Source organism: Mesoplodon mirus (genome assembly GCF_964341445.2).
Source record: "Mesoplodon mirus genome assembly, chromosome: 20".
NCBI classification, from domain to species: Eukaryota; Metazoa; Chordata; class Mammalia; order Artiodactyla; family Ziphiidae; genus Mesoplodon; species Mesoplodon mirus.
The window spans coordinates 11,304,932-11,332,451 of NC_138996.1; the positions used below are offsets into that span (position 1 = coordinate 11,304,932).

Consider the following 27,520-nt stretch of genomic DNA (forward strand, 5'->3'; position numbering starts at 1 on the left):
GGGCTACACAGTAGGACCTTGTTGTTTATCCATTCTCTACATAAAAGCTTACATCTGCTGACCCCAAACTCCCAGAGTGAACTTTCTGGTCCCCTTTCCCTGCATCCTACCCGCAGGGCTGTCCCCTGCTAGATCTCCAAGCAAAGCAAGCCTCCTGCTTAGCCCCACTCCCCTGGGCACGGGGTCCTCACTACAAGTTGTCATTAGTACTTTACTCTGCGTCTGGCCCCCAACCCCCAGGCTATGGAGGGACCAGGACTGGCCTTTGAGTCCCTAATACTTCCAGCAACACCACCTGGATTGAAGAAGGCGCTTGGGGAAGATTTGTTGAGTGAATGGAAATTGTTGAAGACTCAGCGGGTAGCAGACCACACACTGATCTCAGTAATTACTTTGGATACTTTTTGATACAAAACAATGGAGGGGAAGAAAAACAACAAAACAAGGGGGAGGTGGGGAGGGGAGTGCATTCCCAGGTAAAGCTGAGGAGAGACCTAGAGAGAGGGGAGGGTGGAATTACCAGTACTCCCTTCAAGTCACCTGCAGTAAAATTAACTCCTCCAGCCTTTGTCTACCTAAAGCACAGTGACAAAGGTGGGGTCAGAAGCAAGCAAATGAAGCTCTAGAGGTAGAACTTTAGGCCCTGGCCTGTAGAGTGGGGAGGAAGTCGGAGGTTTTGCAAAAGGGGAAGTTGGAGCCTCCTGAAATTACAGCACCGGTAAGAGAGGCCTCCCCAGGCCCTTAGTTCAGTCCTCCTGGGGATCAAGCTTCCTTCTCTCGGGATGGGGGACAGTGTCTTCCTGATTCCCTGTTGATTTGATGGCCTTAGATGGTGACAAGTTGCTTCCAGGTCTGTATTCTGTGTAGTGCCTGAGGACATCAGTTGTCTCTTTCTGCACTTAGTTCATGAATCAACTTCATTTTGGAAGCACTTTATACTTAGGAGGCTGACTTCTATACCATAGGATGAAGTTTATAATAAAAGAACTAGACTAGGAGGCATGGTTCCTCTCTCTCCTCTGATGCCCAGCTAGATGTCTGCCTTTGGGCAGCTGTATTTTCAACTTCCTTCACTGTTCAGGCAGCGCTTAGTAAGAATGCCCGCTCTGGTTTACGTGTGACCCTTTCAAACCGACCCCATAGCTGTTTTCCATTCCTAAGATTGTGCCTTTGCAAACTTGGACCTACTTTGTAAGTTCTCTCGCTGATATCACTCTCTGTGAACTCCAGTGCCCAGGAAAGTAGGATAAACAAAAGCAGCCCCGGAGGGAGTTTCTAAAGCTCCAAATGTTTGATCTCAAAATCTGGCTGAATTTATCGGCTGAAACCACCATTGACAGAATATTTCTGGCTGACCTCTCTGCCCTCTGCACCAGCCACCCGGGTTTGGAACCCAGAGCTTCTCAGCTCCTCTTAGCATCTGCAGAGATACCTCCCCTGGGATGAGAGTCTGTGTTCTTCCTGGAACCAACTTAAACCCAAAGGAGCCTTAAAAAAAATACATTTAATCGTTGGAGAGGCTCCCCCTCCTTTTAACTTCTGAGCTCATTCCCTCTGGGAACAAGTGACATTTAGATTTTGGTGTGTAAGTTGTTTTTTCTTTAGATTAGTTTTTGTGTAAACATTCCCCTGCAAATTATTTGCACATTTTGAGGCAGCTTCTTTCAAGCGGCCAGTCAGACTGATTCCTCTTCTGTTCCCTTTACTACCCGCAGTTCAACTCTCTCTCACCCACCCACTTCCCCATTTCTCAAATTCAAACGAATTCTACTGTTTATGAAAATATTTCCCCAACTTTCTGGAATTTCCATTTCTCAGGGTTACCTCCCCTGGGCCGCAGCCAAAGCTGCACCCACTAGGATGAGTGAAGCCAGCCCAGGTCAAAAAAGAGGAGCCATCACTGTGCATGCAGGTGTGGTCAGCAGAGGCCAGGGCTGCCCTGAGAAGGGGCCTCAGGACCCAAAAGACAGGCTTAGCGTGAGGCCGGAGGACTAGCTCCAGGACTAAGCAAAGGGGGAGCAGCTTTCTAATTATGAGGCTGACAGGAGCCTGGCACTCACAACCAGAAAAGCAGGCAAATTACATCCTCTTCGGGGCTTCCCTGGTGGCGCAGTGGTTGAGAGTCTGCCTGCTGATGCAGGGGACACAGGTTCGTGCCCCGGTCCAGGAAGATCCCACGTGCCACAGAGCGGCTGGGCCCGTGAGCCATGGCCGCTGCGCCTGCGCATCCGGAACCTGTGCTCCGCAATGGGAGAGGCCGCAGCGGTGACGTCCCGCGTATCGCAAAAATAAATAAATAAATAAAAGAAAATGATAGGATGGCTAAAGACCTATACGGTTTTTAAAAGAGCAGACAGTCATAGAGCAAGTCCCAACTTCTGGTGAGGAAGGAGGTCCACGCATCACAGTGACTGTCCAGAGTCCCGTTGTCAGGCCAGGCCTTCAGCCAAGCTCTCTTCTTCCACTTGACTCTGGCTCTTTGCATAGAAGATGCAGGCAGGAAAAGGAAGGGGGCCTTTCTTTCATCTAAGATGGATGATCACATATCAATTTGCAGCTTTAAAGAATTTAGAGTGATGGGCTTCCTTGGTGGCGCAGTGGTTGAGAGTCCGCCTGCCCATGCAGGGGACATGGGTTCGTGCCCCGGTCCAGGAAGATCCCACATGCCACAGAGCAGCTGGGCCCGTGAGCCGTGGCCGCTGAGCTTATGCGTCCGGAGCCTGTGCTCCGCAACGTGAGAGGCCACAGCAGTGAGAGGCCTGCGTACCGCAAAAAAAAAAAAAAAAAGAATTTAGAGTGCTACATCTTACTGGGAAAGAGATCACCCACGATATCACTGCTTAGTGATAACCACAGTGATGCTTGTTTCTAAGATGGGGTGAGGATCTCAGGGTCCTTTCTTTTCCCTTTGTGCAACTTACCACACACGTACAATGATGCTTGTAAAAGGGGTGGTGGGGGGGAGTGCTGACTTGCCACTTTCCTGTACATCTGCAATTATTCCAAAATAAGTTTAAAATGTTTAGAGAAGCCTGTGGTTATTTCAACAAATATTCCGACTGACTGATTATTTTCCCAGACCTCTGGAATTCTCTGACTTCTACCCGAGCGACCTTGTGGTGAACCTTCCTGTTTTCTCCTTACGTTTATGTCCTTGATTCAAACACTCGGATTCAACTTCAAACTTTTATCACCCTTCTGCAAATTCGAGGTCACCTCGGGACTTAAGTCACTTACCTCATACACGTGGATGAACGGCTTGTGGTTACTGAGCATATGTGGCCATAGAAAATCGCCCCCATCTAGTGAAGGTTTTAATGAGATCTTGGTGGCTGCAGATACAAACATTCATCATTTAGAACTGAACTGTGCAAAGAGAGTTAAGTACAATCAAGGAGAATTCTTGCTTCTAACAGAGGAGGCTTCATGTTTTCAGATGTAAGTCAGGTTCGTTCTTTTAAGCAGATGTCACAAAACAGAAATGGGGCTTTTGTACCCAAGTAGCTCGCCCTCTGCTGACACAGAGGGGGAGGAAGAGTTTGGGGAAGGAAAGAAGACTTACGCTTTTATTTACTTTTGAAAACACTTTATTTTTTAGAGCAGTTTTAGGTTCAGAGGATTTTATTCTTCATATGCTCCCCCACTGGCTTCCTCTTTTTTTCTTTCCCTCTCAACTGAGCATTAGAAAGGAATATTTATTATGTCCTATTTCCTGAATATAGCTTCACGTGCTGAAGTTTTCGTTTCTTTAAGTTAATAAACTGTGGTTGCCGGTTTCTAAATGTTGGAACTCTAGCGTACTTTAAAAAGATGGATACTGCAGACGGAAATGATTTTTTCCTCCCATAAAATCTTCGACGGATTCAGCAACCCCTCTTGCCCCCATAACCTAAAGTTAGTGGCTTTCAAACTTAAAATTGCAACCCGGTATACACATATGCATGTAAGTGAAATGAAAGTTCCACAAAACAATACTTTCCTTCACTATTTACTCTTACAAATGCTCTTTTCTGTCCTGTTCGCATCCACATCCTCTAAAGTGGGTTTTGACCTGCAGTTTGAAAACCATGGTCCAAAAGGCTGACTGTAAGCCTGTGGGACTGGGGCCCCCCAGTGACCATTCACACACATTTTCACTGGAAACTGATGCAGGAAATAAAACCATATTTTATTTTATTATTTTCTTTCTTTCTTTCTTGTTTTGCCCCACCGAGAGGCTTGTGGGACCTTAGTTCCCCGACCAGGGATTGAAACTGGGCCCACAGCAGTGAGAGCGTGGAGTCCTAACCACTGGACTGCCAGGGAATTCCCCAAACTGTATTTTAGACATCTTATTTTTGCCAAAAATTGGTGATGTTACAAAGATCAATTGAAAGGGAGAAAGAAAAAAAAATTTGTCAGGAAAAAAATCAGGATTTCATAAGAGACAAATTTTCAGTGCCAGTTTTTCAGTGAAATAGAAGGCACATCATGGCACATCACCACGAGGTCTGGACTGCTCTGTCTGGACTCAAAGATTTTAGTAAAATATTGTGATTATGCCTGAATGCATCAGATTCACTCATTGTGCTGTCATTTTTGGTGCCTAAAACAAAACTGCCTTTTTGAATCCACAGAGTGTCTTATGTTTGAATATTTGTTTTTTTTAATTTTTAAATTTTTAATCTTTTTTGGCCTTGCCCCACAGCATGCAGGATCTCAGTTCCCCAACCAGGGATCAAACCAGTGCTAACCACTGGACATCCAGGGAATTCCCGGATATTTGTGATTATGAGTTCGCACATCTTAAGACTTCGACATGTTTTGTCAGCTTATTCTCAGGAATGCAGGCAATGCAGGGTGGCCAGCTTCACAGGGCGTGCAACTGAGCTACAGGGTCTGCGGGCACATTAGTGGGGAAATGTTGAGTGGTGGGTACAGCAGCTATAATTGAGACAGGAAGACAAGAGCACAGCCATTTTGGAAAAGGACCAGGGAACCGCCTTGGGCAAGACAGGCTTTGGAAGCTAAAGAACAAAGGTCCTGGGGGCGCGAGTCCCAGAGACAAAAACCAGGCTCACAGGAATAAAAGATTAACTTTATCTCTGTTACACCCACGAGTATACCTAGTTGCCACAAGACAAGAAACTCAACTATAAATTTTAACCTTATCTGTTCCGGTGCTTTCTTGCAGAAAATTCTCATGCATTTCTTTCCCCTTACAGAAATCGTCCCTATTCCTGACAGTCACTATGGAGACACCTGAAGCTGATTAAAGAAGTTTGACGATTTCTATCAATAGAAATGATCAGTGATCATGAGACAAACCCTCCCTTTTATTTTAAAAAAATTTACTTATTAGTTTATGGCTGTGTTGGGTCTTCGTTGCAGTGCACAGGCTTCTCACTGCAGTGGCTTCTCTTGTTACGGAGCACGGGCTCTAGGCACACGGGCTCTAGAGCGCAGGCTCAGTAGTTGTGGTGCACGGGCGTAGTTGATCCGCAGCATTTTGGATCTTCCCGGACCAGGCATCTAACCCGTGTCCCCTGCATTGGCAGGCAATTCTTAACCACTGCGCCACCAGGGAAGCCCCCAAACCCCCCCTTTTAGAAGCAACTTCCCCTTCTACTCCGGGAGCTGGCATTCCCCCCCACCCCCGCCCTTCTCCCTTGCACACAAGCTAACAAAAAGCTTTGCTTGCCCTAAGTCTTGTGGAAGTGATATTCATGTCTATGGTATTGCTGTCCAAGCATCTGGGAAGGGCCCAGGAACATGACACTCTCACTTCTTGGGAGAGGCCTCAGGATAAACCCAGCTTCTCCATCCTGAGGACAAGACTGAGGTCCAGAGAGCTGCAGTCGTCAGAGAAAATGAGAGCATGGACTTGGATGTGGGTGTAGGGCTTGGGCCCAGGCCTTTTCCCTTCCTGGGTAATGTGGGCTGGTGTTCACTTTTCTGAATGCTGTAGCCACAGTGGACGCAGCAAAAAGTCCTGAGGACCCACCATCCTGTGGCAAGTCCACTACTGTCAGAACATCTCACGACAGGCGTTTTCAGAATGATTTTGGAAGAAAAACTCAGGGACTGTTGTCTTATAGTTAGCACTTTAGGCAGACTTGTGAAATCGCAAATCACAGGAAAGGGCTTTCTAGCATCCTCAGTCCAAATGAGGGTGTTAAAGGCCTGTCCAAGGCAGTGGACAAAAGCTGGGACTAGAAACCGCATCTCAGCCTTCATGCCCAAGCTTGTTCCGCAAACAAGGATGGCAAAAATGAGAACTGGAGCTTTGATTTCCCGTCCTGTGCCTTTCCAGTACAGTAACAAATTATGCATCTTTGACTAGGTTTCGTGTTCTTAACGCTGTTAAACTTTGGTGACAGGATTATGCAATGGCTTCTCTGACATCCACTTAAATATTCCCACTTGAGGTGAGAAAAGAGGAAGAAAATTCATTTAGTGAATAAAAAATTCATCCTTGGCCCTGTTGAGGACGATTTTCCAATGTATGCCCGGCACATACTGGCCTTAAGAAGAGTGGGATTTGAGATCACAGAGATCTGGGTTCACATGCCAGCCACCTTCATAGCTGATTGATGTAAAGGGTCTTTGTTTCTGGGAAAGAATAGTTTTAATTAGCATATTGTTTATCTTGAAACGAAGTTTCAGTGAAACTTCAAAACATTTCTCTTTATATAACTAGCCTCAGAAACTTCTGTACGTTCACTTTAACCCTGCAAATGCAGTATTTGGTAAATGAATGAATCAATCAATGTAGAAAAAAGGACTGGTTTTGGTCCTTAAATGCCTGCAGACTTAGAAAGTGATGTAAATATACTACTATCCAAACCTGGGAGAACTTGGATTTGAAGAGTTCCAGAAGGGCTACTAAGAGGCCGTTAATTCTGTTGCCCATTTTGAGTGAGGGCAACAATGCTACTAATATTCGAGCTCTGTGATCTTGGCCACACCGCTGCTCTCTCTGGGCCTCAGTGTCTTCCGTTGCAAAGTGACTTCTGTTGGCTAGACCAAGTTTTTCTTGCTTTGACCACTAGCCACAGCAAGAAATTAACTTTTCTTCATCACCTAGCTCACATTCACTTATATCCAAAACAAACTTCATGAAGCAATACTTACCCCTCATTTGTGCAATGCACTCTATTTCCTGCTGTATTTTCTCTTAATTTATATTTATTATGTATTTATTCATTTATTAAATGCTGTGCCACCTCCTTTGATCATTTTACAGGATTCCCTCCAGGCAGTTCAGCGGGCTCACTAGTGGAAAACACTCTTTTTAAGAACTTTAGAGGCTGCCATGTCTTATGATGTAGGAAGTAGTAAGAAAGTAACAGTGCTCTGATTTTCCTTAGTGGATCCCCACCTAAGTTGTAAATGGAGCCTTAACTGGCCTCTTAATGTATCTTTTCCTGTAATAAAACGCATGACATTTCCTGACCAGTCTCCTACCCTTTAAGTGGAGAGTTGGCCTGGTTAGTACTGAAAAATTTTTTCCTGGTATTAACCTAGAAGAAACATAAAACGCCAACTATTTTTTGTGGGCCGTACTGCAACGTTTACACAGTTCAGGCTGATCCTGTGTCCTTCAAGAGTCGGAAAGCTTGGGGTGATTTAGGTTCTTACGACTTGAAATGTGCCAGGGCAGACAAGCAGCCTGTTAAGCAAAACCAAGATGCACCCAATTAAATACTTTGTTTGCACAGATGCAAAGGCATGGAAATTTATGTGGCAACGTCTGAATTCCAAAGTTTGTTTTGTTTTTAATTACACGCCTAACCAAATGCATAAAATCCCACAAAATGAATGTAGCGAAAATGTCATCTTTTGTATTTTTACACTGAAATATGGAGCCCATAAAAGTGAGGCTGTCATGAATTTTCACATTTGGGGATAAAGTGACTTATAACCAGGAAAAAAAAAAGTCTCCACACAGCCACATCTAACAGTGATCAACAGTTTTTATTCAGGCAATGAAACATGGAAAAAATATATTAGTAATCATTATAATAATTTCATTTGTGTGAGTATAACTTTTACAAATATTTACCTGACATATAAAAGGGAAATTACTTGTGCATATAAAATTTATGTAGATGATTTATTCCACACAACACAATCCTCACAGCAGTAGTCAATGCAGCGTTAGATTCCTCCGGACGAGGCTCCTCACACACTTCGTGGCACCCGTGGGGACACAGTGGAAGCAGATGTGCAATTCATTAACATTTACTTGTTGGCACGTTAGTACACAGGGGTATCTACTGGCGAACACACACTTGCTAAAAGCGACACTGAAAAGGTTGCTGCTACCTCTGAGGTTTCAAAGAAATGCCAGGATCCTGGCTCACTGGGTGGGAAGCGCCAAGCCTGAGGCTGAGAGTGTGAAATCTGCAGACCTTCCTGCAATGGGTCCGGGGCTGGTTTTGGAGCTCGTATTTGTATATGTCCCCTTGAAAGTTATTCACAGAGCATCAGTTAACAACGTGACTGGGAGATTCTCTGTGGAGCAGATTTCAGATGCCGCTAAAAGGCAGAGGGACAGAAAGTGGCATCTTCAAGGTTCTAAAGGGATGAATGGATACAGGGAAGGTTCAGACCACACCTCAGCACCAGGCCAGGTCTCCGCCGGCTGAGTCAGGGCGCTAGACGGACCGTCACAGGCCAGCATTGCACGCGACATCTCCATAGTACAACTATAACCAGGGTGTGTATATATACGTGTATATATATATATATATATATATATATATGTAGTAGCTGTAACCATATTATAGTTAATGAAGTCATTCCTTAGGAATCTTGCTTGTCCAAATCTAACTGCATGCTAAGAGGCACAGAAATGGGATTGCATTTGGACGAAAAAACTACGGAAAGTGCAATCTTTAGTCTCCAGAATGCTAGCTCTGGGCACTAGGGGGTAGGTCTTCGCTGGAAATTGTTGTTCATACAATCTTCCAGAGAAGATCCTTAGACAGAAGGACCATTCCTTTGCCTTTACTACATGGGAGACTCAAGGTTTGAGTGATAAGATGCTTTCTTCAAATCACTGGAATCTGGAGGCCAGTCAAACCTTTTTGGACAGAAGTCTCCTTAAAATACTTCTTTATGAAAATCTTTGAAGAAGATGACCCTATAGACTTTTGGCTTGACATTCTGGGATTCCCAGACTGTTATTTGTTCTTTAATAAGCAAATAATAATCTGCTATCTTTTAAATTCTTCAGAATATATACATCTTTACCCTAAAACACTTTGCTTGAATCATTTAATGCTTCAAACACCTAGTTTCTCTCTTCCCAACAAGAGGATAAAGTAAGAAACCACCCAAGTCCGAGAGCAAGCCTGCACGGTCACAAAACTACAAAGAAGAGACACCGGTCGTGGACAATTCATGAGATGGCTACCGACTGCAGCAAAAAACCAAAAGGAAAACAAAAGGGAGCTTTAGGGATTTTACTCCACTGAAAAAGGACGTGCTGAATCATTTCCAGTTAGTGCACGCACACTCACCATTGCCTGCTCATCACAACTCCATTTTGAGCTTTAGAGCCATCAAGTCCTCTGTTACCTTTCAGTAAAATGAAAGTAACATGCTTTCATAAAGTAACATTCAGTAAAATGCTTCACTCTGGCTGCACTGAGCCAGCCCAGGGACATTTCGGGCAGTCTACTCTGCTGGATTATAATCAGTCAGTAAGAATCCAAGGCTCATACTAAAGTATCTAAGTATTTGTGTGAGAGCTGCAGAAAGTGTGGGACATGTAAAAAAAGGTAACTGGCTGGAAAGAAGATTCAACTTGAACCATCCTCCAAAACGAAAGGTAAATCTTCCCTTGGACTCCATATCAGTTTGGAAGGCTGCCAGGTCCTCAGTTTTTCACCATCATGTGCTTCTACACTTCCTAATTTGGGCTAGGTCTGAAGATGCTAGAAGCCACGCGAGCAAACTGGGTTTCTCGGTGTTTCCAGGACGGTTTCACAGAACAGAAGGTCTGGGCAGGTCACTGGCTTCCACGAGTGTGTCCAAATAAAGTAAATTTTGGGAGGTCTGACTATAAATGACTAGCCAACCAAGTGACAAACTGCAGTCTGTCTTCCAATAGATCCTCCAATTAAAACACTTTTAGGTAGAGACTATCTATACTTTGGCAAAATGAAAAACTTAGGATATGGCTCTGGATCCAGAGCCTCAACAAGACCACTCATGTTCCCAAACCACCGTCCAGGCCAGTGGCTTCCTCTCATTTTCCCTTCATGTTTGTCACAGGGAGTATTGCTGTCTAGCTTATGAGTAATTTGGCCTGCCCATGTTTTGAAGCAAAATTCTAGGCCACATTCACACACTCTCCAGATTACTACAAGTTTCTTTCTCCCCCTTATGTTTTTAAAAAAATAAACAAACATACTTCATTCCGCCCAGTATATTCTCTTGATCTGCCAGCTGTACAAGCTACATTTTTCTTCTTGTTGGAGAAAATCCATCTGTTAAGTTAGAAGGAAGACCATTTCCTTGTAATGGTCATAGCTGAGAGGCCAGTGGCAAGTATTACTGAATAAGGACCCTTTCGTTTTCCTTGTGCGGCAACTTTACTCCCTAGGGTCTAGTTTTAAGGGGTCTCTTCTCACCAGCGTGCTTGGGAAAGATTGTCGTCACCTCTGTTTCAACACACAGCTACTTTCTCTTTTTATACACAAGAAGCCTAAAAGAGAGGACTGTAGGTTTATAACAGAGACCCCTATACTAAGCCTTTCATGCGTCAAACAGAGCAATACGAAACAGGTAAACATGGATATGTCACCAAAACACAGCAGCAAAAAGGTTTAGCAACGTTTCTTTCTGCAAAACGCAAAATGAGTTTCTCTAGTCGTGGAGGACTGGAAGAGGCCACAGTCACACTGCCTGGAGACACCTGCTCCTCCAGGGACACGGCTGTAGCAGGGCACTCACGTCAAACCCGTGACTGCCTTCAGGGCCCAAATGATTGTCACATCACTTCTCCAAACACAGATCATTTCTGTTGTTCTGTTGTTGGTTTTTTTTTGTACAAAATGTTAAGACGGTAGGCTTTAAAATACAGCCTAAGCACCAATTGTGAGAAATGCGTATCGGTTAAACGGGACTTCTGGCTTTAAAAGACATTACTGACCTCCCTGGAGCTAAAGACTGCACCCGTGTGAACAGTACACGGCTAAAGAAAAAGTCATCTCGAAAGAGCTAGAGCGGGTCTCCACGAGGCACAATTCATTGCTGAAGTTGGGTCATGCAGTAGTTTTACAAGAAAAGTACGAAAACTTACGTGTACTGGAGATAATGTGTATCACCGTGAAGACGCTCAGGGTGCTCAGATTAAGACAAGAGTGCTTTAAAACACCTGTGTGGATTTGGTTTCGCCTATCAAGTGGGAGGGGTTCACACGGGAAATTTCCAGTTGGGGGTTAAGGGCCCCCGCCACTCTGAATGGAGCCCAGGAACGGCCTGAGGAGTTTGGTTTTATGAGTGAGATCTGCTCCCTGCACTCCCCTCCTCCAGTCTTCGAATGGCCTTGGTTTAAAAATATTCAAAACGCACTGATTTTTGGAGTGGCTCGCACGATTTTTCCTGCCCATCTGGTTGAAAATTCTACTATTTTTAAGTTTGCAAGTTTTTCTGTTTTTGCCTTTGGGGAAAAAAAGTCTGAAGAACAATGCATCACACTTGCAAAAATCCAACTTTTGCTTCACCTTACGATTGCTAATGGGGTTAATTAAATAAGATCATCTAAACCTTTGACAAGCAGACTTCCTTTGCGTATTCCAGATAGAGAGATAATAGAGAACAAATGTCGATCTGGAGCAACAGATGGAAGCGGAGGAGACTGCCGGCTCTAGGACAGATGTGCCGAACCCCAGCTGTGAGGGATCCCACAGAGCAGATGCCTTGGGTCTGAGGACTAACTCCAGAGGGGCCGCCTGCATCCAGGCTGAGGAGCATCCAAATACAGGGCAACAGGACACTACGGCCAACAGTCTCCCTTATGTGACACCTGAGTCTGAGGTTATGAGTCACGCCAGACATGGAGCCTGGGGGCTTCACCTCCCCAACCCCCCAAATTCTGAAGTTGGCATTCTGAGAAAGGACTCTGTTTCAAAATAGGGTTTTACATTTATGGAAATATGCCCTTCTGTAGAGAAGTTCTTATTTGATTATGCTTCAGGGAAAAAAAACAAAACAAAACCCAGCAGCATATATAAATATGCGTGCGTGCGTGCATGCGTGCGTGAGAGAGAGCGCGTATGTATAAATGGGTACGCAACTGGAAGTAACAATAGGCCAAATTATCTCCTCAAATAAAACCACTAATATTGAAAATTAAATGTAAAAGATGAAATAAATTTTTAAAAAAAATCAGACAGGTGGTGGACAGGATATGGTCCCAAATAGTAGCCATAAAATCATACACTGAACGCACTTGGGGAGAGTAAAGATGACTTTAAAACAAACCAAAGATAGAGAATCCCGCCCAGACTGGGCAGCCCGTCTCACTGAGCCCGATGGGTCGGTCAGGCCACTCCTTCAGCGGCTGTGCAGTAAATCCTCCAGCGGCGCCTCCCGGGCAGGTGCGTCGGCAGCAAAGCGGGACAGGCAGCGGTAGGTATGTGCTTTTGTAAAGTTCCGTGGTTTTTTTTTTCTCTCTGCAAAGGGGCAATTATTCCTGGATAAGGCAAGATAATCGTGGTCACGAGAGAAGCAGCCAAATGCAGATCTGCTGAGCTAACAGGGGAAACTCAGTCCGTCTTTCCCAGCTTTGCAATCAGCTCGTCACAGATTTTCGTCAGTTCTTCAATTTCTTGGTTCTGAAAGATAAATGATGTGATGATGCAGTCTGTGTCCCGAGATAACGGATCACAGTGAAACAGTCCCCAGACTGGCTATACTCCTCCCTCGGCATCCCAACTCAGTGGTTCTTAACTTTTCTGCATCACAAACCCTTTAAAGAAAGGAAAGCGCTATACCTTCTCCCCTGAGAAATGGCCTTGTGTTCACAAAGTTAGGCTTCTATTGAGTAGTTGGTGAGGGTAATTACTGGCCCTCTGAAGTCTGTCCTCGAAGTTTGTTTGTCAAACTTCCTTGCTATCATAGGAATTACTTGGGGGTATTTGTAAAAAAAAAAAAAAAAAAAGAAGAAAAAAAAAAGCATCTGGGCCTCACTTGATCCATGAGCATCCCCAGGGACCTGGGATTCCAGAGTCTAAGTATCCCAGGGGCCACTGTCTTAGGGGTTATCAGACGCCATGATAAAAACCCCTGCCCTGGCTGAATGGATGCCACAGGCCTGACAACACGATTGGAGACACAGTAAGAAAAACACCAGAGGCACAGAAAATGAAGTCTAAGAGTCACTAATTAGCAAGAGAATGGGGATCCTTATCACCACTGATTTTTACTTCTGGAGTTTCTCGACCACATCTGGGCAGGGCCAGTCTTGGTGTGGGGCGCATCCTGTGCACCATAGGGTGTTTAGCAGCATCTCTGGCCTCTACCCACAGATGCCTGTAACATCTCCCAGTCGTGACAACCAAATATACCCCCAGACGTTGCCAAATGTCCCCCTGGAGGGGAAAATTGCGATGAATGGGGAAGATGGCTTCACATATTATATTACAGAAAAAAACAAAACGGAAAGAGAAAAAAGGTAGCTTCGGAGCCTAAACTAAGCTTTTGGTCCTCTGAGCTTCAGTTAATGCATCCTCCTCTCTGTATCCTGCCTGTGACCAGGTCCCACTAATACACCTGGGAGTATCTGTTGCCACCTGAGTCACTTCCCAAAGGAGCTGGATTGAAGTATCTGCGCAGAGATAAGTCCCTTTCATCCAGACGACATGGGAGCTTGTGCAGAGATAAGCCCCTTTCATCCAGACGACATGGGAGCTGCAGCCGAGGAGGAAAACCAAAGGTCTCGGTGGGTCCCCTCTTACCTTCTGCTGAAGGGCCCTTTCCAGGGACTCCACCTTCATCTGCTCTTTCCGGAGCCCCGCGTGGAGAGCGGCGCTCTCAGCCTTTGCTTTTGTTCGAACCTGAGCAATCTCCTCATTGGCTCTGTTTATGGAACGAAGTGGACAAAAAGCACATGGTTTGTCATCAGTCGCAGCTCACGATCAGGATGCTAACTGCTGACACCTGTGACACAGAACTAGGAGAACTGACTCCACCATAGAGGAAAAAGAGGAATTGGTGAGCTATATAATTCAATTTTAATTTATAAAAATTCAATTTACACACAACTGCTAAGGGGATTTCCATGATGCAAACCAATGGCAGAATCAACCTTAAAGGCACACGGGACCCTTCAACATTCACATGCTACCAGAAGACAGAATCACGTGACAGTTTCTACAACAATCTTAGATTTTTTTTAACCCAGTACAATAGCAGGTAGGATCTCTGTGGATTAACACAGCCAATGAGTCAGGATACTAACCACTGGCATCTATGAAACACAGACCTACAAGCAACTTTATTAATTAAAAATCTCCATTAAAAAAGGAGATTCTCACATTTAAAAAATGGTAGTTATGTGACATGATGGAGCATTAGCTAACTCTATGGTGATACGTATGTAAATGTATCAAATCAATGTTGTACACCTTAAACTTACACAATGTCTGATGTCAATTATAGCTCAATACAGCTGGGGTGGGGGGAAAAGAAGGGGAAAAAGGATGTCTGGAAGGATAAAAGAACGATTTCCTGGGGTGAGGAAAGAGGTGGGAACCCACTGGGAGGGGGAGGGGGTGGGAGGGAGAGACTGTATCTTTTTCTTCTTTTTAATGTCTGAACCTTGTGAAGAGTCCACCTACTCAAAAAACTAAATAAGACACACAGGTACACACAAGTGCAACCTGGAGTTGCAAAATAGTGATTTTTTTTTTTCTTGTCTGTCAATCTTCCCACAACATCACGAAAAGTGAAATTCTTATGCACAAGCTCTTACTTGTCTAGTTTTTCCTCCGCGTGGATTTTCAGGGCCTGATACCGCTGCTCTTCTTGTTTAACTCTGGCTAAGTAATCCTGAGCACATTTTTTCAAGGCTTCTTCATTCTGTTCCCAAGTGACAATTTAAAATGAAAGAAACAAGTCATTTTGTTTTCCTTCTACTAGTAACATACCACATATCAGGGTTTTCATTTAAAAAAAAAAGTGAAAAAACCTAATACATTCAGATGCCTCCAAATAAGACTCCATGGTAGTTTGGAACAGGCACAAATAATTCTCACTGAAGAAACTGTAGATAACTTCTTCATGTATTAACTTTCAAATCATACAGTAAGTTACACTGATACACCTGCTTTAGGAAGGGCAGATATTCAAAACTGAAGGCCAATCTGATCCCCATTTTAGACAAACCAGTCACTTTTATGGTTAATATGAAAAAAAAAAGTGTTCACTGCTATAAATGTGTCTTAGTGATGGTGTACAACCAAATCAAATCAATAGGCCCACTTATACTGAATTTGAAACTTTACACTTACTTTCTTCCAGAATATGCAGCCTGTATTTTTCAGTGCTATGGCTTGACTCCCTTTTACTTTTACTAACATTAAATTGGTGAATAATCAAAAAGAACATTTCTAGAATTCTCCTAAGTCTGAGGGTCCCACGGATCTTATGCTCCATGCCACACTCTGGTCGTGTCCAAGGCTTCCTGACCGACCCAGGAGAGGAATGACCAAGACACGCCACCCAGGGGCCCCGATTCCCTGTTTCTAGGCCACCTGCACCTCTGGCACGTGCGTATGAAGACCCATTACCAAGAAGACACACCACCAGGGGGGCCGAAGGCAAAGGACGGGCTACCTTCTTAAATCCTTCCAGGACGCCTTTCAGGTTCTCGTATCTCCTGAACAGGTCGGAGAGGGACCTTTCCACTGAGTTTAGGTCGGCCAGGGCCTGCTCCTTCTCCATGGTCAGCTGCTGGAAGCTCTTCTGAGAGGTCATACTCGTCCTCTGTTCATCTTCTGTGAGTCATGATCAGAAGCAACGCACGTTCTCTCAACACACAGCGCACAGCCGCCCTCCCGAGCCACCAGGCAGTACGCTGGGTAGGGGAACCCAGCAGGCAAGGTAACAAAAGGTTCCACCCTCAAGGACTGACTTTCTGGCGGGGGAGACATGGTGACAGGTCGGGGCGGGGGAAACACAGCCGGGAAAGAGGGGTGAGCAGTCTCTGCCAGAGGAGACATGGGAGTGGAGACCCAGAGGAGCTGAGGGCGGGAGCCGTGTGTCTACCCAGGCGTCAGGTGATACGGACGGCAGAAAATATCATCTCGCTGCCTAAGTTAATGCAGAAAGACCTGACTGACTTAGGGAGTCGGTCCTTACAACAGAGGCTACAAGAGGTTCTAAATGCAATGCAGGAGGGTGAAGCGCTGTCCTTTTCTAAGGGCACCGATGGGTCTGGCGCAGGGAAAGCTCCACCTGCAGTGGAGTGAGCCCGCTGCACAGAGCAGAGACGTCCCCCCGGGGGGTACGAAGGACCAGGTGAGGCCGCCCACCCTGGCGCTGGAACTCGAGTGTCTGCCGTCCTCTAAAAGGAACCTAACAACAGGGATCCCCATTATCTGCAGATTCCCTGCTCGCTATTTCTATGTGTAGCCCCCAAAGCAGTAGGTGTGGCGCGCCCCTGGCCGTTCAGGGACACGCGTGGAATGGCAGAGAACTGGAGTCACCTGCCGGCCACGTTCTCGGCTGAAGGTAGACAAGGCGATGCTCTGCCTTGTTCCATACTGCAAACAAGTGTCCTTTTCAGTCTACTTAGGGCCACGTTTTTGGCATTTTCGTGCTTCCTGTTGGGGATTTTGAAATGGGCCCCAAGCCTAGGCTGCGGGGCTGTCTCTTGTCCTAAGAGCCACAGGGCTGGAGGTGTCTTAGGGGGAAAACACGTGTGAGATGAGCTCTGTCCTGGCATGAACTGCAGCACTGGCCGTGAGCTCAATGTTAATCAGTCAACAGTATACCTTAAATAAGGTGTCTTTAGACAGAAGCACCCATAAGGCAAGCTTTCCTGAGGATCAATGATTCAGTATCGGCTAATTCAGTGTTTGGGCAACTTCATCAACTACTGCAAAGAATAAGAATCGCTTGTATCTCCGGGATGGACAAACTGAGGTTTATATTCTGATTTGAAGATCACCTTTGGATCCCATGGCTCATACCCTAGAAAAAAACTTCCTTACCGATCATTTGGGCAATAGTCTTCTCATACTCAGCCACAATTTTCCTTAAACAAACAAACAAAAACTCTTATCAGAAGAGAATTTTATTAACAATGGAAGCTGGAGAAACGCTGCCCCGAACAATTAAACACATTAACATGTACTGACAAACTTAACATCACCCAGGTACCTGCTTTGGGGCTCCTCCTTTTTTTACGCTTAGCCTAAGATTTGTTAATGTTCAGAAAGGTTTTTCTTGAGATTTTGTTTAACAAGTTTTTGTGCTATTTATAGAAACAATTGCCTTCACCTTTTCTTTGCACTTGTGTGAATGACCCCAAGGCAATATGTGAATTCTGCTTAGAGAAGTGAATCTTTTACAAAATAAGTTAATGACATTCTTGGGGCTCTTTCCTAAGAGACCTGACCTGAGTTCAGGCTTCCCCTGGCCCCGAACCACTCTTACAGGTAGTGGGTCCCCTCTGATTCAGATCCAGGTTTTATTTGATTGTTCTAATTCCAGAAGTATTTTAGTTATTCAAAGAGGTTTAAAGATCACCCTGTCGCATTAACCTTTCTTTTAGGGAAGTGCAGTGTTTTCCTGATCCTGCCCAGTGACGGGGGCCCCTCCCTGTGACCTCATCCCCCATCGTGAGAAGTGACCACTCCCCCGCCCCTCACTGGTGGCGCCCATCACACTGACCCTGCGTCCAAGTTCTTACGATGGCTGCTGTAAGCTCCCCAAGGTCAGGGGCCGTGCCTTCCTCCCCACCAGGCCAGCACAGGGACTTACACCCAGTAAATGCTCAAAACACCAAAGAATACAAGAGCCACAAATTAGAGTGGACATACTTAAAATGTTTCTTAATCATTCAAGGGCCGACTGCACAGTTTATAAATTATTTATGCCCCCCGCTCTTTGATGCCATCTTTAGCTATTTCACAGCTCCTAACTCTAGGGAGTGAGCAGCAAAAATAAAAAGATTTCAATGTAAAGTCAGTTTTGTTTCCTGTTAACATGCTTTTTAGAATCTATTTCGTGGTTGTGAAATCTGAAGCTACCATGTATAATTCGTTTTAGAAATTATAGTGTTTCCATAATTGAGTATGTCAGTAAATCTCTGTATTTCTGTTATTATATCAAATAACAAATGGATGTTTTTGCACAAATTTGTCTTTTCAAAAGACAAGAATTATGTGGGTTCTGCTTATTTGCAATGTTCCGCACAACCCAAAATGAGCTACAGCATTTGAATACAATAACTGGTCAGCAATCCTTAGGAAATGACACCATCAGTCACAAATTAAGGTGCAAATAGCAAAGCCCTCGAGTTCTCAACAGCTGGTTCTGTGTAAACATATACTGTCATCACTTCCTTTGTATTAAATCTAAAAATGCAGAAAGGTACCCACCCCTCCCCCAAACCTCCAGTCTAACCTCATCTCCAAGACTTCTTGTCGGGTTTCTTCGTATTTTTTCTTCCATTCATTTGCTTCCATCTCTTTAGTGATTATCTAGATTATAATGGAGATAAAGCTTGGTTTTAACTACTCAATCTCTTGAATTTAAGACTAGAGCCTGAAAACAACACACAACCAGGTCCGTCTGAAGGCAGTCAATCTACATTAGTAATAAAAAACCCCTCAACATCTGTGTATAATGCTCACAAACACTGGGGAAATGCTCTCAGCTGCAGAAGATGCTGGAACATGGTCACCAGGACGAAGGGGACCAGAACCTCTCCCAGGAAAGCTGCAAATGGTTATTACCATCTCTGTAAACTCCAGCTCGGTCCGGGGTCTGGCTATCAGCCCAGAACCCTGCTGGGTCAGGACGCCAACAGCTGAGCCATTTGTCTGGCAGAGACTCATCTTAACCAAAGGAGATGCCAGAGCACCAATTTAATTAGGCTGAGAAACGCAACTGCCACAAAATCAGAGCGGTGGAAATTGGCCTGACCAGACAGTCTCATTCTGCAGAGATCTCGGACTGAGTCAGAATAGGGCCCCGAAGTTCCTCCAGGCAGAGGCATCCATCTCACTGTTGGCAAGATCTTGCTCGCCAGACCAGAACCCACATTGCTGCGTTTGGGAGGCTCGTGCTAACTGGAAAGAAACACTCTAAATTCATGGCCTCAAATGCCATTTGCCCTGCACGGAGCTCAGATGGGCACCTATCGTTCTCCTGTGATTATACTTCTCTGTGCTTCTTTCTAGTTGGTACAATCTTTATTTTGGTGCCATCAATCAGGATCTCAAGAACCAGAAGCCAACCTGTCTGCTTCAGGGGATCAGGCACAGCTTCGATGCATCTGGTGGTCCTCTTATAGTTGTAACTCTCAGGAGAAAGAAGTCATTTTTCTCATTTACAAGATTTTGTAGGGGCCTCCTTACCACATCGCCTATGTTTTGACAACAGGACTAGCTGACACCCCTGATTACCAACTTATTGCTATGTTTTAACAGTTCGAAAGACCTAGGTCAGAGGTACTTAACCACTCTCATTATATTATAAAAATTAAGTCGCTACACTGAGGGAATTACCTTCTTTAAAAAAAGGTGGAATCATCAAGAAACACACAAACCAAACATAAAATATAGCAGAGAAACACAACAGAGGAGGGAGGTAACTGACTAATGGTACCTAACAGTGTCTTTCATATTGTCCAGGAAAGGTCTAGCAGAGATCTATTTTGAACAGATGTTCAATAAACACGATACAGGGATTCGAGAGTTGAGTTCTTTAATTAAAGAATGGATGAGGGATTATAGGCATTAAGATGTGAGAGGAAGTCTGCTGGGGACTTTTGGGAAAGTCCTAAAAAAGAGGACTTTGTTCCTAAAGAGAGGTGAATGGCGAGAATTAGACGTTTTCTAATGCTAGGCATTGATGTCTGCAGTGTGAAGCACAGAGCTGCAGCAGCCATCTTAGGACCATGAGGGGAGCTGACCTATGACACTGAAGGGGACAGGCCAGTACACTGAAGATGAAATGGCAAGAATTTAAGTCCCTGATGACCCAATTTGGCTGTGGGACACTACACAGATGTGAAAAAGAAATAGGCATGCGGGCTTCCCTGGTGGCGCAGTGGTTAAGAATCTGCCTGCCAATGCAGGGGACACAGGTTCGAACCCTGGTCCGGGAAGATCCCACATGCCGCGGAGCAACTAAGCCCATGCGCCACAACTACTGAGCCTGTGTGCTGCAACTACTGAAGCCCGCACGCTGCAACTACGGAAGCCCGCGTGCCTAAAGCCTGTACTCTGCAACAAGAGAAGCCACCGCAGTGAGAAGCCCGCACACCGCAATGAAGAGTAGCCCCGGCTCGCCGCAACTAGAGAAAGCCCGCACACAGCAACAAAGACCCAATGCAGCCAAAAAATAAATCGATAAAATAAATAAATTTAAAAAAAATAATAAATAAATAAATTTATAAAAAGAAAAAGAAGTAGGCGTGCATTAAATACTGATATGGAATGATCACCATGATGTATTTTTAAGTGAGAAAAGCAAGGTACAGGATGGTATATGTAGTATTCTACCATTTGTCTAAAAGAGGGAAGAAAAGACACATATATTTATAATTGCTTGTTTCTGAATAAAATAACTCTGAAAGAAAAAAAACAAGAAAAAAAAGAATGGATGAAGGTAGGAAACAATGTTACATTCCTGCAAGTCTAGAATTTAAGAAACTTTTAGGCACTAGCATATATCCTCTGTGAAATGAAGGTGCTGATTTAGTTACATACGTGGGTAAAGTTGGCAAAATGCGATATGTAAAACTTCAGGGCTAAAAGATAAAGAAGTGTACAAAAGTTCTCAAGGATATTTCCAAGCGTCAGCTTTGCCCTCTGGATACCAGGAGGCCAGGAATCCAGCTCCAACGAGGTGTTTTACAGGGAGCCCTTTATACAAGCTACAAGTGGAGGAAACAGGGACTTCCAGCTGGGGAGAAAGAACTCAAGCCAGCAGAGATGGAAGATACCCACTGGCACACGGGCTTTACAAAGAAACGGAGCCAGAAGCGGACGCAGCGAGGAAGCCTTTACCTCTTCTCGTATCAGGGTGAGCACGGCGGTCTTGTCGGATTCACTGAGGCAGATGCCGTCTAGCGGGCTCTCCCCTCCACAGGCCACGGACACAGGGCCCTTCTCCCCCAGGGACTCCAGCAGTGCCTGTTGGGGGAGAGGGCACAGGTAAGGCGTCTGCTCTTCAGCTTCTTAACCCCAAATATCCTCCGATAACTTCCTCCTGAAGAAACTGATCACACTCTTTAAAAAACGTTTGAAGGGGAAAAAACAGCAGGGGAGGCTTAAAAAGAAAACACCTAGTTACAGTACAATCTGAAGGAAAACCCGTTCTAATGAATATCAGGGAGGTCTTGGCTTCTGTTTTAACGGACGGCCTACGGCCTAGAGAAGTTTTCTTCTCATCCAAAAAGGAGACAGTGTAATTATCATAGAGGTCAGTCACCAGAGAGTCATGTGCGTAAAAGAGAAAACCATCTGTGGTTAATGTCTCGTGAACCTGGGGATCTCTGGGGAGGATGTGTTCCATGTAAATAAATTCCCAAAAAAGTGTCAACCTTTTTACATATAGATGCTTTGTGTGTACTATTATTTGGCCACTTTGGATGGAAATGTTTCTAAAATGACTTTCAGGCCTAAGCAGGTAGAAATGGCAAATATATGTGAACTCTGACCCCACCCCGGGATGACTCAGGATCACAGGGAATTTCAGTGGCCCTGAGGGCTGGCATGCGGAGAACCAGTGATGTTGTCACGTGCACAGACGCCAGGGTCTGGGCTGCATTTCCATGTCCTGGGTCTTCCCGACATTGAGTTTTCAGTTCCCTTCCGTCAACATGTCACCTTCTGAGGTACCAGCTTGATTTTTGCCATAAACCTGGGTTCCCGAGAGCCACATTCAGTTGGGATTTTGTTTTTCACAGGAACGTGGGCTTTGTACCATTTTTTTTTCCTAAAAAGCATTTTTGGGGGTTATTTCCTCCCACCTATGTTAACTTTTTGTATAAATGGGGAAAAAGCTGATCTAATAACACCCAAAATGCCCGCCAAGGTGACCTGGGAATCTTTTTTTCTTTTTTTCCGGTACTCGGGCCTCTCACTGTTGTGGCCTCTCCCGTTGTGGAGCACAGGCTCCGGACGCACAGGCTCAGCGGCCATGGCTCACAGGCCCAGCCGCTCCGCGGCATGTGGGATCTTCCCAGACCGGGGCACGAACCCGCGTCCCCTGCATCGGCAGGCGGACTCCCAACCACTGCGCCACCAGGGAAGCCCTGGGAATCTTTTTTTAAAAAAATTATTGGAGTTAGGATTAGGGAATAATCTTAATAATCTTCAATGTGAGCATAACTGATCAATTAGTTATGACTGTAATCAATCCGGCTCTGGTATCTTGTTCGAATCGAGCTTGAACAGGATGTCCAAGGTGAACGTAGACCAGTGGTTTTTAAACTTTTCAGGGTCATTATGGACTCACCCTCTCTCTAGAAAATGCTCAAGAACACACACATAATTTTTACCTAGATCTTCATTGCCCTCAGCCAAGGGTCCAATAGACAAACCCCTGGCTGAGGCCACAGAAAAGGGAAAATGCAAAAGCCACAAGCTGGCAGTGCCCGTTCCAGCACCATCTGGGGGAGGCCAGCCCACCATGCTGACAGAAGCCCGAGGTCCCCCAGAAACACCTTCTATCCTGGGAGAGCTCCATCACCAGAGCCAGAAGCTACCAGGGGCCGGCAGCCCTGAAATGGCCCCCAATGACCCCACCCCCTGCACGAGTCCTTTTGTGTAGCCTCCTCCCCTTGAGTTAGGCTGGACCCAGTGACCCTCGTCTAAAGCACAGAAAGTGGTAAAGTCATGCAGTGTCACTTGTTGACAAAGAGGCTCCGGCTGTGAGAAGCTCTGTGGAGAGGCCACGTGGCAAGGAACGGCCGTCTCTGCCAACGGCCAAGTGAGAGAGCTTGGAAGCAGATCCACCCAAATTGAGCCTGGAGGTGACCCCTGCCCTGGTCAGTACCCTGAGCACAGCTGGGGAGAGACCCCGAGTCAGAGGCACTCAGTGAAGCTGCCCCAGGACTCCTGACCCAGGAATGATGAGACCGTGATCGTCTGCTGTCGGTCACTAACACACTGGACATCTGACTCATCCCCCCACCTCCCATGCCACGATGCTCATCAAGACTCCTCCCCACCATCCTGCTTCCCGTGTAACCTGCCTACTAGGTCCAGCCCACACATTTCGTTCATCTCGTTACATGTCTGATTCTAAATTATTACTTTTTTTTTTTTTTTTTGTGGTACGCAGGCCTTTCACTGTTGTGGCCTCTCCCGTTGCGGAGCACAGGCTCCGGACGCGCAGGCTCAGCGGCCATGGCTCACGGGCCCAGCCGCTCCGCGGCATGTGGGATCTTCCCAGACCAGGGCACGAACCCATGTCCCCTGCATCGGCAGGCAGATTCTCAACCACTGCGCCACCAGGGAAGCCCCTGAATTATTACATTTTAAATCAGTCTTTTGTTTTTATTATTCTAAATCAGAATCCCTAAGACACGTCAACTCTGGGAAACTGGTCCCCTGTGCCTTCTGTGACCCTCACGTTAGCAAGAGTTTGGGAAATAAGCCAAGTTTTCTTAGAAAGGGGAATATTGTCTATTCTGGAGGTCTGCATCTCATTCATCCTCGAGGGGATAAATGAATTCAGTCCGCCCACTTGTTTAACGACTTCGCTCTAACAAATGAGGCGTCTGGAAGGGGCAGTGTTCCGAGCTGGAAGATCAGGCCTTAGATGGGGACAAATACACCGGGACGAGTGGCTCTGCAGCCGGCAGCTCTCCCCGCCACTCCCTCTGCCTGGCCGTACGCCACAAGCCCCAAGGCTCAAAATGCAACAGCTCTTACGAGGAATTTATAGCCGTGGCCTATTTTAGCTGCCTTTTCCAGTCCTCTAGGATTTATTTAGCTTTTTACATTCCTCAGTCCTTTATGCTGTTTATCAAACAGCACAGAAAGCCTACAGAATCTACCATCACCAAAAACTGGCCTGACCATCTCTTCCTGGGCTGGGCAATCTAGTACGTGTTTAATAAAGATGCTAAACCAATCAGATCAATCACATCCTTCCAAAAGGGTCCTGCTTCATATTCCCTGGTCTTTCTCCCTGTCCCACAAAGCATTTACCCTTGAGGACCACAAAGACCTGTCTACAGACAGTGGGACCCAGGGGAGTCTTTGCTGTAAGTTCACAGTGAGTGCAGATGCCACAAAGTAATTCTCTGCGCACATCCTTGCGATGAGAGAAATCAGGATCCCTGATCTGTCAGGCTCATCCCATCTGTCCTTGAACCTGTTAGAGCAGTGTCCCCCCTGCCTCTTCTAACGGAGACACACTGGAAAAGCCAAGTGAACTCAACTTTTAAGAAGTTTAAGATTTCTTTGAAAAAACAGCAGATTGACTCCTAAGTGAAAGATGCTGTAGACCAGCAGCTGAAAAGAGAGATGACCACCCTCCGATTAGTTACTTGGCCCTGGCCGCCCCCTGGCGCTGGGCAGAGACTGCAACAGGAATGCCCTTCAGAGCAACACCCAGAGTCTTACAGAGGCACAGGCTAGACTAAACAGACTTCTTAGTCAGTGTTTTGAATATTGCAAGTTCTTTATGCAATGCTGATTCATCATTCTAAGGAAATAGAAATTAATTTACTTCCGCAAGTTCAACTGGAGTTACCGTTCAAAGATGACGACCCAGGACGTGGTCTTTGCAGGGGGCTCTGGAGACAAGGCTTCCCCCATCTTCTCTCTCCCGCTCTCCCCCAGCTTTCCCGCCAATGTCATGCCACCTCACAGCAGCTCAGGGCTTTCTGGCTCAGGCTTGCACGTTACCCTTTCCCCGCATCTTCACAACCACCCTGCCGAGGCAGGGAGGTGGGACTAACTCTGTGGATGAATAACTGGGGAACGTGCAAGCGTAACCGGGGCGTTTCAAGAACGTGGGTAAACCTCCCCAATCTGCAACCAGTGCTTGGGCCCCTCGACACAGCCCTCGACCATCCCTTTGCCATTTTTACACACAGAAAAGACTAGACGACGCTCCCACAGTACCTGGAAAACGTCAGAGGAAACTGGTTTCCCTAAGGGCACGACCAGTTTGGGGAGCGGAGGGTGGAGTCTCATCCTTTTGTGGGGAAGGACCCCCTCCCACAGATGCGGGGGACACTTCACTACTTGCAGAATGGTGGCCTCAGTGGCTCCTCTAAATGACTGTGCCATCAGCCACGGTGGCTGTGCTGGGAATGATTACAAGACCCGGCTCCCGAAAGAGTGATTCTGTCCGGAAACCACCGCCACCGCTGTGTAATGCCCCTGAGAGGGGACCACGCTCCAAGGCCCTGACCCCTGTGTGCATGTCCTCCTTCTGCCTGGCACACACGGCTCCCTCACCCACCCCTACGTCCCTTACTCTGTGTCCTCCAGGGAAACACCGTGGGTCCCAGTCCGACGGTGAGTCACGAAAACGGTTACTAGGACAAGCAACGTGCGTTAAAAAAAATGAAATAGAATAGAAAAAATCAGAGTGAGCCGCATGAAATAGAAGAGAAGAAATCAGAGTGAGCCACATGAAGAAAGGCAGATACTGTTCTGTGCAGTTTGTTTGATAACAATACAAACGCGTGTGTTGAGATGTGTCATACGTACCTACGAGCCAGGATGCAAAATGTATTCTTACTGTGGATCCAGGTTAAGAACGTTTCTGTCACAACTTCACCTAATCCTTCAGCTTCAACTATGCCCTGTGTCCTAAGGGCGCTCAGATCCACTGAAGCCAACCTTGACTTTTCCTGAGCTCACGCTGTGTGCTTCTCACTGCCTACAGGAAATGGGAACCGAGAAGCTGGTCTCACAGATGTCTCAGAGCCACGCGTCTAACACTGAACTTCTGCGATTCTGCTCCTCCTCTGGACTCCTGATGTACCGGCTCCTACGTTCAGCCGTGTTCACTGTGGTTGGTGCTGGCGTACAGGGGCCAGCACACAGTCACGGTCCCAACCCGTGGGGCAGGCGGGGAGAAGAGAAAGTGCCTCCAAGGGGCGGGCCCACAGCAGTGAACGAAAGGCCGTTTGGCTGGGCAAGGGTCTGGCATGGGAAGGAGGCAGGGGCGGTGTAGAAAGCCGCGGAGGCCACAGCAGAGCCTGAGCTCAGCCTAAAGACAAGGGAAGCCAATGAAAGGGTTTCAGCAAAGAGGAACAACTCTGGCTGATGGAAAAGGAGGACAGGATAGCCTCGGGAACAGGGAGATTCATTAGGAAACTGCCACCAGGCTTACAAAGACTGGTGGTGGCCATGGGCTCGACAAAAGTAGACGGATTTACAACAGCTGCTTTCTGGACGTGGAAACCACAGACCCTACGTGTGGGAATACAGAGGACGGGGGAGTCCAACAGGACCCCAGGGTTGTGGCTTAGACAACGAGGTGGACAGCAGTGCCACCTGTCGAGACGAGGCCCCTCTGGGCTTGGTTATCAGCAACACCGACCACTCAGATGTTCAAGGCGAAAACCTCGATGGCCTTCAGCGACTTTCTCCCACCTCCACCTCAGCCACCACGTACACCCCGGAAGCCACCAAGCAGTGATGGTTCTACCTGCTAAGTCCCAGCCTCCGTCCCATCCTCTGATTTACTACCGATCATGAGGCTCCCTACTTCAACCCCCAGGAGAGTTCTCTGCTGCGTTTCCATGAATTCCAAGCCTCCCGGCACGATGTCTAGGGCCCCAGTGGCCTGGCTCTCACCTACCAGATGCACAGTATCCTCCGATCACGTGAGATTATTCGTCCCTACAACTCCTTATAAAGCCCACGTCTTTGCACAGTACAACTCTCCTGCCCAGAACACCCTTCATTGCCTTATCTACCTGGCAAACCCCCTTCTTCCTTTAAAACTTAGTTCAAGTGAGGAACCCAGAAGACCCCACCTTAACCACGTGATCAGTTAATTCCACCAATAATGGGATGCACCGATACCCATGAGGTCACTTCTGATGCACTTGTGCCAAAAATGCGTAAACTGAATTTAATCATGAGGAAACACTCGACGAGCCCAAATTGAAAGATATTCTACAAAACAACTAACCAGCACTCTTGAATCAAAAGAGCCAAGGTCCGGAAGGACACAGACTGAGGAACTGTCACAGATTAAAGGAGACTGAGAACACGGGCACTGAACGCCTTGTGAGGTCCTGCCCTGGATCCTGTGCCAGAGAAAGGACACTAGTGGGGGAAGCTGGTAAGACCTGGATACGGTTTACAGA

At 46.3% G+C, this 27,520-nt stretch overlaps 1 protein-coding gene across 9 annotated transcripts in view; it reads right to left on the reverse strand.

Annotated features, from left to right (window-relative positions):
* Positions 1-7,937: 7,937 nt before the first annotated feature.
* TACC1 (transforming acidic coiled-coil containing protein 1) overlaps positions 7,938-27,520 on the reverse strand; it is a 96,509-nt gene continuing 76,926 nt past the window's right edge. For all 9 annotated transcript variants that reach the window (XM_082608508.1, XM_082608509.1, XM_082608510.1 and 6 more), the window contains 7 exons: positions 21,240-21,365; positions 18,628-18,704; positions 17,211-17,254; positions 15,832-15,992; positions 14,969-15,075; positions 13,953-14,073; positions 7,938-12,830 (listed from right to left, as the gene is read on the reverse strand). In XM_082608508.1, coding sequence (XP_082464634.1) covers positions 12,762-12,830; positions 13,953-14,073; positions 14,969-15,075; positions 15,832-15,992; positions 17,211-17,254; positions 18,628-18,704; positions 21,240-21,365 — 705 coding nt within the window. In that variant the 3' untranslated portion in view covers positions 7,938-12,761. The remainder of the gene's footprint in view (positions 12,831-13,952; positions 14,074-14,968; positions 15,076-15,831; positions 15,993-17,210; positions 17,255-18,627; positions 18,705-21,239; positions 21,366-27,520) is intronic.